The sequence below is a fragment of the Camponotus vicinus genome, unplaced genomic scaffold (assembly GCF_025532165.1).
Source record: "Camponotus vicinus isolate PSW18456_S1 unplaced genomic scaffold, iyCamVici1.0 SCAF_10, whole genome shotgun sequence".
NCBI lineage: Eukaryota > Metazoa > Arthropoda > Insecta > Hymenoptera > Formicidae > Camponotus > Camponotus vicinus.
In genome coordinates, this window is record NW_028141946.1 from 8,217,898 (window position 1) to 8,237,237 (window position 19,340).

General features: G+C 33.7%; 1 protein-coding gene and 1 long non-coding RNA gene across 5 annotated transcripts in view; one reads left to right on the top strand and one right to left on the bottom strand.

Moving 5' to 3' along the window:
* Positions 1–9,707, top strand: part of LOC145960559 (pair-rule protein odd-paired) — a 33,422-nt gene extending 23,715 nt beyond the window's left edge. The window contains exons 2-5 of one of the 3 annotated variants that reach the window (XR_014435401.1): positions 4,627–4,796; positions 4,984–5,024; positions 5,225–5,353; positions 7,452–7,510. Coding sequence is in view for 2 of the 3 variants with exons in the window: in XM_083080119.1 (XP_082936245.1) it covers positions 4,627–4,796; positions 7,452–7,775 (494 nt within the window). In the remaining variant the exon portion in view is untranslated. Of the gene's footprint in view, positions 1–4,626; positions 4,797–4,983; positions 5,138–5,224; positions 5,354–7,451 lie in introns of those variants that run through there. The other 2 variants (XM_083080119.1, XM_083080121.1) reach the window with 2 other exon arrangements.
* The window catches only part of LOC145960560 (uncharacterized), a 46,855-nt gene extending 31,021 nt beyond the window's left edge, over positions 1–15,834 (bottom strand). For both annotated transcript variants that reach the window (XR_014435403.1, XR_014435402.1), the window contains exons 1-2: positions 15,679–15,834; positions 6,403–6,625 (exon numbers count right to left, since the gene is read on the bottom strand). This is a non-coding gene — a long non-coding RNA (uncharacterized LOC145960560). The remainder of the gene's footprint in view (positions 1–6,402; positions 6,626–15,678) is intronic.
* Between the last annotated feature and the right edge of the window lie 3,506 nt (positions 15,835–19,340).

Below are 19,340 nucleotides of genomic sequence, written 5' to 3' on the forward strand. Positions count from 1 at the left end.
CTCGGAATATAAACGGCAGCAAAAGAGAACGGTCGCAAATGAGATTTGTGAAACACGAGGCTCCGGACTCACGTAAAGAGATCCGGATATCTGGCGATCCTGATCCGCGCTAAGATCGAGTCGCAGCGATATTGCCGCGACTTTCGTATCTCGTCGCTCGATCGCGATGGTTGAAATCGATATATGTATATGTTTGACGGAAGAGGGAGACTCTCCGGGGATCTCTCCACTAATGCCGAACGTATAACAAGAAAATTATCCACTCGAGGGGCTCCCAAAAATAGGACGTGGAAGAAGAGGGAGGTCGAAAGGTCGCCGAGTAAAGGTGAGAAGGATTTCGGTTTTCTCGATTCGGCGAGCCTCGCAACAATGTCCGGCGGGCCCCAAGACTGCCCTCCACGAATACAATGGCCGCGAAAATCATTCATTATACGCGGGAGATGCACTATACAGAGAAGGGAAAGACGTCGAGGAAAGAGGATGAGGCTGCGAGAGCTCGGACCCTTGGACAATGGCGTACGCCCATATATCACTCGACCGATTTTTCCGAAAACCGGTGTTCAATGAGTCTTCCTCGGAGAAGAAAAGCCGAAATTCTATACTTCGGTTTTGCGACGCTCTTTTGCCTTTCTGGAGCTGATGAACCACTTCCGATCGTACGATTCGACTTTTATGGAAATTTGTTATCCCCGAAAAAATTTTTCACGAAGATCCTGTTATTTTAGGTTTCCCAAGACACGAAATTTAAAGAAAGAAAACCATTCATATGTTAAGAACGCCTGGCAATTTTAAAATTAAGAAACGTGATTTTGTTACACCGTTTCTCACAAAAAGAGAGACGCAAAGTAAACTGATCTATAAAATTATTTCAATTTATTCACATATATAAAATAATTCCCTAATATTTTTTTTTCATTTTTTATTATAATTATAAAGTCTTGCATCAAAATATCCATTATAAAAAATAACGATATAAATAATTAGCCTTAAATAATCTCGTTTTTTCCCTGCGTTACTTGAAGCTTTATTTAGTAGATGTGCAAAATATTTTTAAACTTTTGAAAATTGACAGTTCTATTTTACGATTCAGTCATATAAGTACCTTTGTGTGAGCACTATATTTCGATATAAAATACAGTCTGAAATATAGTGTCTAAATCTAGCACATCCATGACGTCGGAGCTCGCTCGCGCGTGTATCGCTCGTCGATTCCAGCCCCGCGTAGCCAAAACGATTATAATAACTATTTTATCCGGCGCGGATCTGGGCCATTGTGCCTCCCCATTCTGAAAGTCATAACACAGTCTGTGCCTACGCTACGCTCCTCGGGAACTGCCTCGATAGTTCCCCTTTGGCTGTGCTATATCACGACGTGTAACCTGGTGCACCATGAATTTCAAGTCTGGCGCAGGTATGCGTGTCCGGGGATGCGAACCCAACACACAATCGGAATTCTCTGTATCTACACATTTCGAGCCACGCAAATTCGTATTGTGACTGTGCACGTACACGTGTGTGCGTAACGACACGTATACACGAATGATTATCTTTCAAGTATACGTGTACATGCACAACGCTTGTATACAGGCTGTCTCGAAAGATCGAATGAAGATTTTTATAATCGATTTCCTGCCTCTCTTCTTTTTCTCTCAGAGAGAATCATTCAAGAGAAATTCAGATGTCTCGTAATCGAAACTGTGCGTGCGCAAAATTCATTCAAATTTCATTAAAGTCTCACCTATACTCGATTACGAAGAGTCCGAACACTTCGACGAGAAGGCTCTCTGTTTTAAATTGATTCGGAAACTATAGATGCTTCGATATATCTTAATTAAAATGAAAAGAGACCGGGTTGTTCGAAGGGTTTATTAAAATTGGAGGTATAAAGGATTTTTGGGACACCCTATATTCAAGCGATCCTGGTTCCACGCTGACGCTGTGTGCGTGGCATATCGCGGCGGTAGCACACATTGATCGCCGGCAATATTTCACGGCATATTGTTGCCATCTGCACACGCAACCCCGCGCGCACGACAGAATGCAACGACGTAGGAGAGACGCGCGCGCTTTTATTTATCCGCTATTTATTTGCCAACGCGCGCGCTACCGAAGGTCTCCCCGGCCCTGCCGGGGACAGATTTGAAAAGTTATTAATCGTCCTGTTTTGGAAAGGAGTGCCTCTCTCGCCCTCCTCCTCCCCTTCCTTCTCCCTAGAGATGGCTCCTTTTCACGCGAGCTGTTGGCTAACCAGACGACGGCGCATTGGCCGCGACGATGCGAACGTGCCCCTTTTTCGATCGGCACGAGAGGGTTCCTCTCGAGGAGGTGTGAATCGATGGGTGGAGATCGGTCACAAAAAGTCGAGCCAATTCTTTTGTGAAACAGGGATCTAGATTGAGACACGCGAATATGTCCCGGCCGCTGTCATTCGCTGCGAGTCGTAAAATCGTCGCGTATTCAAATTATTCGATAAAAATATACATTTAATCAGAAACAATTATAAAACAACAGAGGTAATTATTTTTCTTGGTTTTTTGATACATATATTTCCCGCAAATTGTTTCATCAGGTCACAATTTTGAATAATTTTCGATTAAAATTTTGTTGTAATTAAAAGATATATCATTAGGATATTTACTCCTAAAAAATTTTGTTGTTGATTATGAATTAAATATTGGATATATTTTGAACAAATTGTTAAAAATCCTAATGATGTATTTAATTACAAAAAAATTTTAATTGAAAATTTTGATATGATGATACAATTTGAAAGCATGAAATATATATGTAATATATTTAAAATAATATTATAACAAATTTCTTCAATATGTGTAAAAAACACATTAAAATAGTTCAATTTTTTCATTTTAATCATAGATTTTTAAAAGTTGACGTAATGAATTATTCTCAACATCAAAACAGCTACGAAAAATGATTATTCTTTTTCTCTTTTCTTTTTTTTATTAAATTCTATTGTTGAAAATTCCAAGTAATCACCACACCTTTTTATCCTTATAAATGAATGTTTATAAATATTCACATCACAAATATCTTGAATACCGTTAAGTATATATCTTAATATATTTCACGGTGCAAATACATTTTGCGATCGAGATAAGCAAAATGTCATAAAATCCGAGAATTGAGGTGTTTCCTCTCTTTAGCGAATAAGGAAAGGAAAATGAAACGGAGTTACAGCAGAATCGTTTGAGATAACAGGTGACACCGTGCGTGAAAACCGCTATCTCTCTCCACGGCTTCATAAATATTTAAGACACCTACTTATGATGCCCGCGTGCCGCAGATGCCCGTCGAACGATTTGAATATAATCTGTATCACGATATGTACGTGTCACTCTTGCCTTCGTAATCTTATCACATGTTTTTCACACGTAAAACGAATGACGTAATATCATTATGCATGTAAAATTAATAGGCTTCCCTAGAAACACAAGATTGTCAATTGCACGATACATTTCGCAAATTTCGAGTGAATGAAACGTTTAGCATTTGCCTCTTTGATGCAAAAATTCATTTTTAACAATAAATAATTATCTCTTTTGTAAGAAGAGGAAAAATTTACAAAAAATATAATGAATTAAAAAAATAGTGTAATAAAAAATTATAAATTTCTAATTCTAATCATCTTTTTAATATTATATTTATTTAATTTTATATTTTTTTCGAAGTATTTTGAATAGAAAAAAGGAGCGTCAACTTTTTTAATTTTAAATTCCGAGATATATACAAAGATCCGGGTCTGCTGGCAGAATTATTCCCCTTAGCGCTCGTCTTGGTTTTATGCGTTTCGGTAACACATATTCCCAATTCTAGCCGCGACTCGACCAAGGACGAGAGCGCAAGAAAGAGAGAGACGGAGAGAGAAAGAGAGAGAGTCCGGTCGCCATTTTTCCCATAAAAAATCCGCCAAGTTCGCGCTTCCTGTTCGCGCGTCTCCGCTCTTCTCGAGAGCGCCAGAAAGAGGAAGCTCCGGAAGAGGGAGTAGAATGCGGGGGTGCGGACCGACACGGTAAAATATATTCCAGTCAACTTCCGTTGGAAATAAATAAGAGTCACGCCACCGCGCGCGCGGTCTCGTTGCGCCCCGACTACGGCGGCCATTCGTGTGCAGGGGACCTTATCTCTCGATATCTCTCTTCTCCTCTTTGCGTGGCCCAAGCCAAGAGAAGCCATCGAAAGTTGCGCCGCGCCACTCATCAAGATACACTATAATCAAGATGAGGCTTTCTGTAACGCGCGCGTTTGCGTAATTACCGCCTTTTAATTACCGACAACTACGTAACCATGCGAATTGACACCTCTCTATTCCAATTCATTGCCTTTGTAACACGTCTGATTATCCTGATTCTTCATTATTTTGTGTATCTCGGTATTCTTATTAATTAATATTTATTAATTATTAATATATTTAATTTATATTTAATTTATATTTAATTTTATTTATTAATATATTTAATTAATATTATTAATTAATATTAATTAATTTTATTTATTAAATTCTTCTCGATTTTATATTTTACGTTTATCTCTGGCCTTGCTAAATGCTACGTTATATTTAATTGGAATGTTATTTAAATCTATATTGTTGCGATCCCTCTTTTTCAGGCGAGAAGCCCTTTAAGTGCGAATTTCCGGGCTGCGACAGAAGGTTTGCAAATAGCAGCGATCGGAAGAAACATAGTCATGTCCACACATCGGACAAACCTTACGTTTGTCGGCAACCGAGCTGCGATAAATCCTACACTCATCCAAGTTCTCTACGTAAACACATGAAGGTATATCACTCTTAACATAATCGTATATATATGGATGCTAAGTCATAGTCGATGTGAGAATGCGCTATTTAAAATTTAATTTATGTCTTCTAATTGTCTGTGTTTCGCAAGTGATATAAATATGTTCAGAAATTTCATTTCACATATGAATCTCTGCAAGATTTTTTTAAAGAGTTTTTTATTTAAGATGACGGAGTGTGGTAGGAGTTCCCAAACTATGTCGCCATCGTAAGTCTCTATGATTGCCAAATTATTGTGATAGATGGATAATTCATAATTTAATTCATTTACGCGCAAAAGATTCTGATTTATTTGTAATTTCCGTTTTTATAGAACCAATTTGCAAATAGAATAAACAATGATTCAAAATATGTACACTTCCAATTAGTAAACCTTATCGAGACCATTTATCGCTTCGTCTAATACAGATAATCATCAGTATAGAAAGAAGAAACACAGACGAAATGGGTGTATAATGACGCATATGTTTTCCACGCTTCTACTCTTATGCATTTGTGATTCGCAATGATTGTATGGATGACATCTCTTTTCTTTAGGTATTATCTAAAAAAATATTGGTATTTAAAATATAAAAAAGAAGAAATCACATATAAGTAAATATAACAATGCATTTATGCATATAATTTAATATAAATAAATATATTGTCATATAAAATTCCTTTGGTTAAAATTTTTCCGAGAAAATTGATTTAAAAAATTTATAAAATGTATACTTTTTTTAAACTTAATTGTAATGCTCTTCTATAGTGAAAAGAATAGGCTCTATTCTAAATAGTTATTTTGAAGACTTTTCAGTAGGCATAGAATCTACTAAAAAAAATCTTCAAAATAATTATTTAAGATAGGATGCAGTATGAATTATGAGAATTGCATTAACAAAAACATAAAAAATAATGTCTCTCGAATTGAATGTCATTAGAACAGATAATCGCACATATTAAGTTAAATTGAATGAAAAAATGCAAAGCTCAATTATTTTCACAAACATTCAGTCATGTTAAAATAAAGTAGAATCTCAAAAAAGATCTATTAATACAAATTTTCAAGTCAATTAATAAAGAACTTTAAATAAAAAATAATAGTCGATTTAAATGCAATCATTGAAACTTAAAAGAACGTGAATATATTAATCTTTTAATCTTAAAATTAATTTTCTCGAAAAATGCTTGATATAAAAAAAATGTTTATTCTAAAAATTTTGTCCGCAATTTATATTTTCGCACATGAAGACATTTTTTTTCGATCGCATTTTCTGACCCGCTCTGCCCGTAGTCATCCACGATAATCTTAATCACATTCTATTCATATCAAGATAAGCTCTTCTATATGTTTCTCTATATGTTTCTTCCTCTCTGTTTTTCTATACATTATTTAAAAGTTGAAGAGAGAGAAAAAGACTGTCATGAAATAAAAAATATCGTGGAAACAAAATCGTGAGCCGTCCGTAAGATTATAACGTGGTCTTTTCTCGCGCGAATAATCGTGGAATGTTAATAAGAAATTATTTGAGCGCGAAAAGACAGAGAAAGAGGGTGAAGATTCATGCAAACAGGCCAATTTTCGAAATATATGCGTGATATGTTACCTTTGACGGGGCGCTCTTGCTACTTCACGATTTTCGTAGACGTGATTCGGGGAAGACGGTCGTCGAGATTTGCTCACTGAATTATGAAGGAAGGTTTAAAGCGAATTCTTGATCCCCGTTGCTTTCGTCTTGGCTTTTACGCCAGGATGCTGCTCTCCTCGCTGATCTCCTCGTGATCTCTACCTCTACCTCGATATCCACACGATCGATCTCAACATCAAGCCTTTTACGAAACACAATATATGTTAATAAATAAATAAATAAATGTAAATTATATATATATATATAATATATATATATAATATATATATATATATATATATATATATATATATATATATATATATATAGGGTGTCTCAGACCATCCGTACACCCCTTTTAAAATGAAAATAAATGGCTTTTATCAAAAATCGCGAACAATTTTTAAGTAAATCGGGTACGCTCTATCAAATGGTGATGTTTTCAACTTTTGATTCCGACCGGAAATACGCCATCCGGATCGAAAGTTGAATTTTTTTAGGGGAACATGATACTTTTTATTACAGATTCGAATTGAAGTTCATTAATTCATCACAGTTACTTTCAACGTCAATTTTAAGATTGACAGAGGCACTTTCAGAAAAAACGTTTGGTACAAAAGTTTCTTATTTTTTCACGTACAATTCGAATCTGTAATAAAAAGTACCATGTTCCCTTACAAAAATTCAACTTCCGACCCGGATGGCGTATTTCCGGTCGGAATCAAAAGTTGAAAATATCACCATTTGACAAAGCGTACCCGATTTACTTAAAAATTGTTCGCGATTTTTGATAAAAGCCATTTATTTTCATTTTAAAAGGGGTGTACGGATCTGGGACACCCTGTATATCATAGAGTAAAGAATATGGAGGATAAAAAATTATATATGTATAATATACATATATAATTGCAAAATATAAATATTTTTGTCAGGTGAATAATAATTTATATAAAAAAATCATTAACCACCTGACGGAAAAAATGTTCATTTCGCAAATTTTAACGCAAGATGACGTTTTCTCCTCGCAGATACACGGTGTGACGATCAGCGAAGGAAAAATGGGGATGTATGAGAGCGAGGGCGAGGAAAGCAGCAGCAGCGTTTGCAGCGTATCGGTAACGGATCACACGGAATCGCCTCAACCACCTCCCGTCCCGACGACGACGACAACCAATCCACCACCGCCCACGAGTCACTCGTCGATTCGCGGGGGAACAGAGTTGGCGGAATGGTACGTATGTCAAACGCCGACGATCGGGCCTCAACCGGGACCCCTACCAGGCCCACCACCCCCCCATCATCTTGGACATCATTTCAATCAGCTAATACATCCTCAAGCGGCTGCCTATTAACTGAAGAATGAATGTCAAAATAGTCAATAAAATAGTAAACAAATATGTAGGCAGAGCTACGTCCAGAGCACGAGATGAACTCGTTTCCGAGTACTTGTTTCCGAAACGTTTCCGTTCAAACGTTGGTTCAATAATCGGAAGGCTCTAGATTTGAGTTCCGCAAAAGTAGGACGCGCTCCGAAATTTTTGCTCGCCTCTGAAGGCTTTCAGATTTTTGGCGCGAATTGGATTTCAGTGAATTTGGAGATGTGTATGTTGGCTGTGTGTCTCGTTCCGTTTTTTATGGTGAACCGTACTTGCGAATAATGCACAAATATACGGCCAAGAAAATAGCGAAACTATATAAAAGGGAAGAGATCTAGGCAAAGGAATAGATGTGCGCTAAATAAAATGATGCTTGTCTGATAATCGAGAGGATTTAACTCGATATAGTCGCAGACATTTTTCCTCACTCGTGAAAATCGATAATGATGTCTTTTTTACATCTTTATCTCTTCTCATATTTCTTAATACGAGATATATGATGATATGAAACAAAATGCCTTGCTGAAAATGTTTTCACGAAAATAAATTCGAATGACAATCACCGAGTCAAAATCGAATGATCTTTCGAGAAAAAAATTCACTTACTCGACAACGGATAAAGGAAAAAAAGGATAACCAAAGTGGGCCCAATTTTATATTCAATCAAACATGATTCAATTTTAAGCTTATAATGAGTACAACAAAATCTATAAAACTATAAATTTGTGAAAAATGTCTAATTCTCATTTTCTTATAAAAGATTCTCATTCTTATTATTATCATTACTTTTCACGATTACAATTATGTCATTTATTTTGATTCAAAAATAATTTTAAATTAAAAATATTTTTCAATCGAAAAAGAATAATACATATATATTATCAGAGTTTGATAAAAATACCTCTAATATTTCTTGTTATACAAAGTAGAAAGAATGAAATTTATTTCTAGATATATTTTAATTTAATGCTCTCGCACAAAGTTGCAAAAAAATAGCCTGAAGCAATTTTACTAATAAAAATTTTAATTTGAGTTATATTTTGTTGTTGTAAAATTGAGCTTAAAAATAACTTCCTTCGAGTTTGTTCATATATGATGCATCATATAGCCTGGTTGATCCTCATTGATCATCATTGATCCTATAAAGAAGCTTACGAATATTTAAGATATATCAAATAAAATATATTTGAAGCTATGTAAATACTTTACTTCTATGTAAATATTTCCCATTGATCAGGATAGCTATTTATTAATTTTATTCTTTTAAATCCATGAATCAAAAAGAATTTGTAGTATATTTTACTAATGGTCGTATTATAAAAAACTAATTTATTTCAATATATTTCGATAAAAAATTCATGATCTCTTACTTTTAATTTTTTACTATTAATTTTTTAACTTAATATACTTCTTAATATACTGTCAAGGAAGTCTTAAAAAATATTTTTCAAATATACCATGTTTTGAGAGATATATGTCAGTTCGTCTTGCTTGTATTTTTTAAAACTTTTTATATTTGAAATGAGATGAATGTATGTTTGGACATTGTAATGATAGGCAAATAGAAAGAAAGAGAGAACGAAGAACTTGGATTTAGAAAACACAAACAAAATGAAAAGATCTAAAATTATATATTTAATTATGTATAATTATGTATTATATATTATATATATACATGAAATACTTTCGAGATTTAAGGTGATTTTACTTTTTAGGTAGAATTAACATTCTACTTGCTCTTTAATAAAAAAGGATATTAAATCAATTCTCCTTAATATCTCATCCCATATAAAGTATTAAAATCATAATTAAAAAAATTAATAATTTACATAATACATATTTATTATTTTATACATGAAATTAATTACAGAAAAAGTGTATGTATAAACATGATATAAATAGATGAAAAAAGAGCCAGTTTGATAACACAAGCGCAATATCTAATTTTTATAATTTAAGAAAATTTTATTTGCATCAATAAATAAACAAATAATGCATCAATAAATAAATAAATAAATTTATATATATTATATGATGTACACAAATATATATTTTAACAAGAAATAAGTATGTGAAATCATTTCATGTATAATATGTAAGTATATGTAATACTCTATTATTAATATATAATATGATTAAATATAATATTATTATTAATAATATTTTAATATAATACATATTAGTAATATATATTAGTAATGTATTTCACATATAGATATTATGAAATATTATAAAGTATTTTAATACTTGTATAAGCGGAGACCAAGAATCAATTAATATGAAAAACTAAAAAAAAAAAAAGCTATAAAATTCTATCTCAAAAATGAAAATAACCTTAAAATTTCGAAAGCCAGAATAAAAATATACATGTCGCATAAAAGTTATCCGTTTTGAAACAAAATAATCTTGATTTGAAGTATGTTTTTCATTGATCTTAATGACATTTTGATGAATATCAATTGTAAATTTCTTAAAAACTCAGGAGTATAGACTTATTAAAATATAATAAATTAAGATATTATTAGCAAGACACTCCAACTGACATAATAATGGGCATCCTTATAATTTAAAATATTATTAGATATAATTTAAGATAATCATTAAATAAATATAGATATGATAGAATAATATTAGATATAATTATTAGATATAATTTAAGATATAATTATTAGATAATATTATTGGATAAAATTTAAGATAGTATTAAAATTACATGACGCTGATAACACAGAATTCTGGTCACTTAATCATTTTATTTCTTACTTTAAAAATTATTTCTACTTTAAAATTATTATGTATTTATATTCAATATCATGGGTTTCATAGAAGAATAATATCTCTAATTTTATGAAAAATGAAAAATTAAGATATTACATATTTCCTTACGAAAAATAAAATATTAAATGAGATATTAATACTCCTAATGCCTTTTTATCCAAAACTTATAGAAATTGTATCTATAAAATTTGAATTTTATAATGTTTTTTCTCATTCCTATAAAGTTACGATTTTGGACTTACGTCTTTTTGTGATAGCCCCTCGATATGTATATATTAATATTATTGCATGTTTTTTTTATATTGTTTCATTATTATATTATATTATTATTATATAATTATTACATAATCATATTACTTTTATTCAAAAATTTAGAAAATGGATTTCAGAAAAAGAATATTTGAACAAAAGTAGTAAGGCTTCAAATGATGCATCAAATGATAGTATTATTTCGAGTCTTTATGAAAATCATACAACGGTCATTTTGATTTCTTTGAATTGAAATCGTGTTATTTTTTATTGCATATTTTATCTGATGTTGAGACATTTTTTTCAGAATGATATGATAATATATTAAAATATTGTTATAATTTTTTTTTAATTATAAATTATCGAACTTACAGTACTGCCCACATTAGCGTTACCTAAAGTATGCCATGTGAGAAGGCTGTTTAGAAACCAATTTTTGCAAAACGCAAGGCATTTTGAAAATTAATCTTCCGATACAAAATAATTGATCAAATATAAACGTATAGAAATATACGCGTCACGCTCGTGCCTCAATTTATTATAATCGCCAAATAATAGCGCAAGTCACATAGTCCCATATTTGTTCATTTATAAATCAACGATTTCTTGTATCTTATGCTTCTTGTATTACTCGAATCTAGCGATAGACTACGCTTGTAATGTCAACAAAAAAGAAATGAAACTGATTAATTTTTACTGCTTTATTTTTAGGAACATGAGTATGTATGTGAAGAGAGAGAGAGAGAGAGAGAGAGAGAGAGAGAGAGAGAGAGTGTGTGTGTGTGTGTGTGTGTGTGTGGTGTGTGAAAGATAGAGAACATGTAATTAAATCTTGTACATATATAAAATTAAAAATATGAACACGCACGGACTATGATGGAGTAAGTGTTCAATGTAAGATACTTAAGTAAGTTTTATGTGTGATATTCTGTATATTGAAAAGATTTAAATAAGGATGATATAAGTGTAGCATTTATTGTAATAATTATTATTTCCATCGTGTACATGCTTAATGTCGATAGCGAAAAAAAATGTCGCGAATTGTATTATATTATAATTGTTTTAAATATATATGCGAAAAAAATATATATATATTATACAAGACAAGTATATTTAAATGTGTGCCGTCTTACTTATTTCAAATATATAAATAAATCCTGCATTAGATGCATCCTACACTATTCTCTTTAAAAATGTAACATAAAACAGACATTTTAGATAATTTCATTATATCTTTTAAAAATATAACAATTAATATTCTTGCAATTAGCATCTATATGTATCCAAATTATTTATATATTAATTATTTGTATATCGATACATTTGAGTCTCGTGCTTTAATGAGAGATTTCTAAACTAAATCATGATTGAAGAGAAACATAGTCGATATTAATTAATAAATTCTACTGATGACAAATAAAAATTTTTTCGATTTAATACATACATCTCTTCCCTTCTCTCCTTTTCTTTTTCGATACGAATAATGATGGACGAAAAATCTCGGCTCCAAGATTCCTAAGTAAGATTATAACAATCGTTTCTTCAGTGAATTATAGATATATTATAACGGATACAAGGTTCTTATTTAACCGGCCTCCCTGAACTTAAGGAATATCTCGTGAAGCGTATTGAATGGATAAAAAAGTGAGCAAGAAACGGGGGGGGGGACATATATACAAACTGGAAAGAGTTTGGTTCGCATGGCGCCACAATGTGTCTAGGCACCTATGTATCTACCTACGCGAGAAAGAGAGAGATAAAAAAAGTAAAGGAGAGATAGCATCGGCATCGGGACGACCGCGGCGTTTTATTGCTCGATAAGCAGATGAATTCGTCAGATAATTTCCAGTCTCGATGCGGATGATTTTATTAGCCGAACCATACGAGACCCCGGAATTCTTTGAATCGAGAATTGAGATGACACGGGCTTCAGGGAAGAGATCACCAGAGATAAGATGATACCGATGGAGGTCAGGCCAAGTGTCTCCGCGTGAATTTGTATGATCGATGATTTTCGGATATGCTAATCTCTGGCGATTGGCAGCGTAAAGAGCGAACGGGGAAAGGAAGAGAGAGAGGAAAGAATATATTCTCTTCGAACGCAATTGACGAGCATTTGCGGCGGATAAGGATTCGCTATCAAGGCGAACGACGCAGAACAAAGGATACGAAGGCGACGAAGCAGGAGGGATGGATGCGAAAAATAATAATAATTCCGTAGCCAGGTACACGCGCTTTTGTCTCGCGCGTTGCTATCGCTCTCCTCCTCCGTCTCCGCTTTTTTTCTCCCCTTCACAAAGGCGAGATTCGTATTAAAAGGTACGGCACGTATAATTAATGTCCGACGGTCACGAAAGGACGCGGAGCCGATGCCCACGATACCGATGTATACACATCCCGATTTACAAAGAAACACGCATTCTTGCGGTACGTATATACGCGTGTCGCACACGTAGGCGCGTATGCGTCGCGTGCCGCGACGCACGTGCGTATCAGGGCGTGTGACCGCGGAAAGCGTTTCAATTAAATTTGTGAATTAATGGCCGAGTAATTATCCGCTCCTTTCTCGTCGCGATATCACAGGATACGTCGTATAATTCTTTCTTCTAAACATTTCATATACTATAATCTACAGCTGTTATAAATAAAAAAAAATATGTTGTACGAACCTGTATGCAAAGCTCTTGCAGATCAAGTCCAATGACTTTATAGTCCGAGAAACCTACATCGCAACTTTATTATGCAAATATGCGAATATGTTTCCGAGTTTTAATCGTATTATGAGTTGCCATAAGGTTTTTAAAAACACGAGGGAAGGGAGTACGCGCTGACTGGCGTTATAAATTAAATCTTTATCGGTTACGTCTCACAGTTAAAAGCGTGAAAATCGATTAAGCGGCAAGGAGTCGCAGCTTGAGTCGCAGCTCGTGGACACCATCGCCGACGCACTTCCGCGGAAGCGGCGTAAAACGATGTAAGAGGATTAACAGGCTCAGCCGATTGGCTCCCATTACCGGTCTCTGTCCCGGGGGTTGTAAATCCTCCGTAAAGCCGTTGATAAATCACGCTCAACATCGCGTTAACGATAGTTCCGCGAGCCCGCGGGCTTACGGAAACTTTAACGACGAATCGAAATTTAAATCCAAGCCGCGCGACAGTAATCGAATAAATGCTATTCGAGTCTCACGTTATTGATCGAGTGATTAATCAGAATTTCTAATGACGATTTCAATCGATCGATGCCGATAATAATTATCAAAAAGAGAATTTTTGTGGTATTCGACCAGTTCCGCGACTGGCTTCGCAAAATATATAAATTTTATGTAATCATTGATAAATCACTGTATAATATCATACTTATATTGTAGCGCAAGTTATTTTAAACTATTCTGGAAGGAAAAATAATTTGAAATTTTTACCATTTTATTCTATGAGGCGATTAATCTTTTATCTAAAATTTTAATTCATAGATCGAAAATAAAATAAAAATTGTTGAAGATTATATCTTATACGATTGTTGACGAATATTCAAAAAAATTATAAATATGAAATATAAATAAATATATATATAAATTTGATAAAAGATAATTTGATATAGATTTATAATTTAAATCGACAATTTAGAGAGAAAGAGAGAGAGAAAATTTCTTCTAACATAATTCTTGCGATATTTAATAGACAAAGAGGAATTACATTGTCCGTAATAATTTTTACGCATTTTACATAGATTATAATAAGCCAATAAGTATAAGATTACAAAGATAATTACTAACATCTATATATATCATTAATTAACGGTAGTTCGTTATTAATCTCACGTTTTCATCGCGTCATCCGGTCTGACTAACGCATAATGATTTATTAACTCGTCCTGTCTATTAATAAATTCTCAAACATCATATATCTATGTATACATACTCCTTGTTAATTATTAATTGGATGGTATTCATATAAGGAGGAATCATGTGTGCCTTTCTACATCAAACATGAAAAATAGACTCTTGAAATTTTTTTTAGAAAAAATTAATTTGATTGGTGTTTTCTATCATAAGAATATTTTTTATGCAACAGAAATATATAAGATTCTGTTTATTTAATAAAACAATTATTGAATGTGTAATATTTAATGTGAGATAATAACGTGTAAAAAAGACAATATTTGCATGTAGACTTGTCAGATTATATGTTCTCGCTCGATGTACTTCGCTTATCAAGTAAAATTTGAATTGAAATTTTATTTCATCGTACGTGCTCGTGATAGAAATCAAATAGCCTCGAATACTTTGCGCGAAAATATTTGCGAGACAGACGCTGTCAAGAGGTTAAAGGCTGGTTTGTTATGAAGTAGAAAATACATCGTTACTGGAGTTAGATCGTTCATATGATGTTCAATTAAAAGTTAAATCGAGTTGGATACATTAGATGTTATAAATATTTTATAGAAATATTTTTAAAAAGAATATATAAATATTTACGCCTCATTTCTAATAAAAAAAATAAAATAAAATAAATGGTAACTGGTTTTTATATCGCATCTTAAATATAGGAGATTAAAGTATAACTAAATCATATTTTAATAAAATATAGTCCTCTATATAAAAAGAAAATTTATAAAAAGGCTGCTCTAAATTTTTATATTTTATACATTGGATTTTTAGGTCTAAGTATATCTTATCAATGTTAAAATTTTTGACAGCTATCAAAAAAAAAATATATATATATAAAATTTCAATAATTTTCAAAATATTATAATTTATTTTCGTCAGCTGGCGAGTAATTTGAGGAGACGAAAGATCAAAGGAAGACATTGTTACATTAATCATAATATAATAAGATCTTATCGTTATCGTACCTGTTTCCTCCGCATTTTTCTTTCTCGTTGGACCGAATGGATTCATATAATAATAACGTTTACCTATTTCTTTGCAAAAATTATAGCAAAAATCGTCGTCATGCCTGCATCTAGACGCGTGTTGATTTGAAAAGCGTTTATCTAGCGAATGTTAAGGCATATACGACGCCCGGTGTACGCGGGACAGGTACGTGGGCGTGTACGTGTGCCGGTATGATCTACGGGGGTTATTACAACGGCAACGAAGCACGACGCGAGATGTTCACCGGCAATACCACATCGAGCGCTTCTCTCTACTCTTTGGCCCCTGCCACGATATAACATCCCAGTCCCATCGTCGTCGTACCGAAGTCCTTACCGAGTAAATACATAGGTCGCGGCCGACTGCTGCATTCCGGCCATAACGGGGCAACGCGAGTGCATATCTCCTTTTGCTTTTTTTTTAACGAGAGAGAAAGAGAGACAGAAGAAGAGGGAGAAACGATCGATATATTTCAGAGATATTGAAGCGCGAAAGGTCGATAGGCGTTCAGATTAACGTGTAGCGATAAAAGTTTAATGATGAGTGAGAACATGAATAGAAAGATGTGATAATTATGTAGTATATAGAGAGAAGGTATTCGATAGATAATAAATAGAGTATCTGTATTGGCATATCAAAAATTACATAACTCGAAAATGATGCATTTTAAAAATATTGCCAAAGGGAAAAGATATTTATTCTTTGACAAGAAATACATTAGTATCGATCTGTACCCTAGCTATAAGACAGGATATTATACAGAGTGTTTTTTAATGAGTGTGAAAAATTTTAGATGATTCTTTGTCGAAAATTAAGGGGGGTTTTTCATATAAACAAGAAGTTCTAATAAAAAATTGAATAGGGGTTGCTAGTTTTATCCTTTTATAACAATACGGGAGACTGAAAAAAATACTAATAAATAACCTTCTTACTAGTAGAAAATATCCATCTAATTTCATTTCTTTAACTTGTTTCAAATTTGAGAAAAAAATAAAAACCTAATTTTTATCCCCATTTTTGGAGAAGTGTAACTCCGCAGGATGTAGAAGTATATGTTTATATGAAAAATCCCCCTTAATTTTCGACAAAGAATCATCTCCTAAAATTTTTCGCACTTATTAAAAAACATCCTGTATATGTATGCATATGTGTGCATTGTTCCTCCCGTTTTCATTTCCTCAGAGGAAGATAATATTTTTGAAATGAAATTTTTAACAATATTAACCACATAATAATTTTTTATTTAGAAAATAGTTCAAAATTTGAAACTAATTCAACATAAAATGTTGAATTATTGACAAGATATTCGGCGATAAGACACGAAATTTATATTATTATGCGAGCCCAATATATGCGTCGTATATCGCGCTCGTCATCACCGATAATTGAAGTTGCGCAAAACCCGCTGAGAGTGCTTTTCGTTATCCGCGAGTGTGAGGTATTATCGCGAAAGAGGATAAATGGGGAGAAGTCCGCGAGAGAGTGGAAGAGAGGCGCGAAAGAAGAGGAGGGCCGAGCGAGCGTTTACCCGTCCGCTCCGATCCGGTGAATGAGAGAGGCAACCGGGGGCAAAGGAGAAGAGAAAGAAGAAGGAGAAGGAGGTGAGAGGGCGAAACGAGAATCGAATGAGAACGAGAGCCGGAGAGCGCAATTTGTAGTCGCTCTCATTTGTCACCGCGTCCCCCTCTGAATCACCCTCTCGCCCTCAGTCACCTACCATCTTGCTCGGCTCTTCTCCGATTCTACTCCATCTCCTCCTTCCACGCACATTATATCTACACACGTACACCACTTCCACTGTTACCACCGCTAGGTAGGTAGGTAACTCCCTCGTTCCCTTGGGTTTTACCTTCTCCATCCTCTCGGTCTGTCGCTTGCAAGCTCCTTCCATCGTTTCTCTCGCCCTTGATTCGTATCTCGGATTTTCATCGCATAATTCTCGCTAGATAACAGACTGATAAAGAATATAAAGATCCATCATAAAACGCAGATGCATATATATGACACAAGTTAGGAATAAAACTTTTAAAATCATGCAAAGTATGAAATTTATTTTTGAAAAAGGATGTTTTTGTCTTGTATCAAGTTCTAATAAAATGTTATGAGTGTAAATAAAGGAAACTTACAATTTACGTTCCAAATATTTAATTTCGCGTGTCTTTTGTCCAGATAAAAAAATTAAAAAAAAAAAACAAGAATAAATTAAATAATATAACCGATAATGATAAACAGGATGATCGAGAGCAATAAAATTAAAAAATTATAAAATTAAAAAAGAAAAATGCTGCTTAATCGTGGTCGAGAATCATACCTTTCCCGAGGCGAATTAGAATCGGGAGAATCGACTGGATTCGGCGAACGGCGCATTTTGGGTATATTAACACGTAACATATCAACGGCACCATCACACACCTGCGCCCCATCGGGCGGGGGAGGAAAGGGCAGGGCGCGCGTGTGTACCTTATTTATATCCCGTAAAGAGCCGTGCTTTTCGACTCGCGCTTGAATCCAAGTGGAAACAGAAACGCGCGACCCGTTCTCACGTGGCTCCGGTTATAAACGTCCGCGTAAATTCGAGGCTGGTTAGAGATCGTAAAGTGGTGCGAGACGATGCGGACCGGTGTGGCATGGCATACAGAATCGTAAAGCCGATCCATACGAAAGAACGAGGGGGCGGCCCTGTCTACCGAGCCGATTGCTTGTCGACTTTTGTGTTTATTCGTCTTTGCCCGTCCACACATCGCACCACGAGACTTACATTGTCATTTTAAAGCGCACATATCTCGCTTATTGCACGATAATTAGGAATGATATATATTCGCGTTCAAGCATTATGATATTTTAAATATATCATAAAGCTGTAACATATTTGAAAGAATTGGAGAAACTGAATATTTTCGTTAGTCGATATCTACTTCGTTTTTCGTCTTCATATCAATAAAATTCCACGTCGTATCGAAAAATCACGTTTTATAATTTTTATAAATATATTTCATTTTTGTAGAGAGAAGGAAAGACAGAATATTTAATTCTTAATTTCTTCAAAAACTCATAACTAATGCAAAATGTGTATATTACTGTACATTGTTAATTCATTTAATTAGATTTCTTATCTTCCTAATTTATTCTTTTTATTTTTTGGATACTATAATTGACATTAACATGGACACAATATTATTTATTCAATAAGAATTTATATATTTCTTAAGCGAGACGTCAGAAGGAACGTTGAATTATATCAATATTTTTATTTTATTCAATTTATAGATATGTGTTAAAAGTGCACGGATATACTTTAAATGTAAAATTTTTTTGTCATCAATATATATATTACATTAATATTATTACATATATATTACATTAATATCGCTGTAGCGCGTAGAAACAAAAAAAAAAAAACGTGCTGACTTTTATTGATAGTGAAGAGCAAGTGACTAGCTTTTAGATGTCTCGATCGACCCATCCGACACAACTACGCACAAAAACCATACTGACGTATCAATGTGTAGCTGCCACAACAGGACGCGCGCGCGCGTCCGCTCTTATTATTATAAATTATTTATTTGCATTTCCAAATGATCCTTGAAGAATCACGGTATTATGCTAATGCGGAGATTAACATATAGGGAGGCCCGGTGCG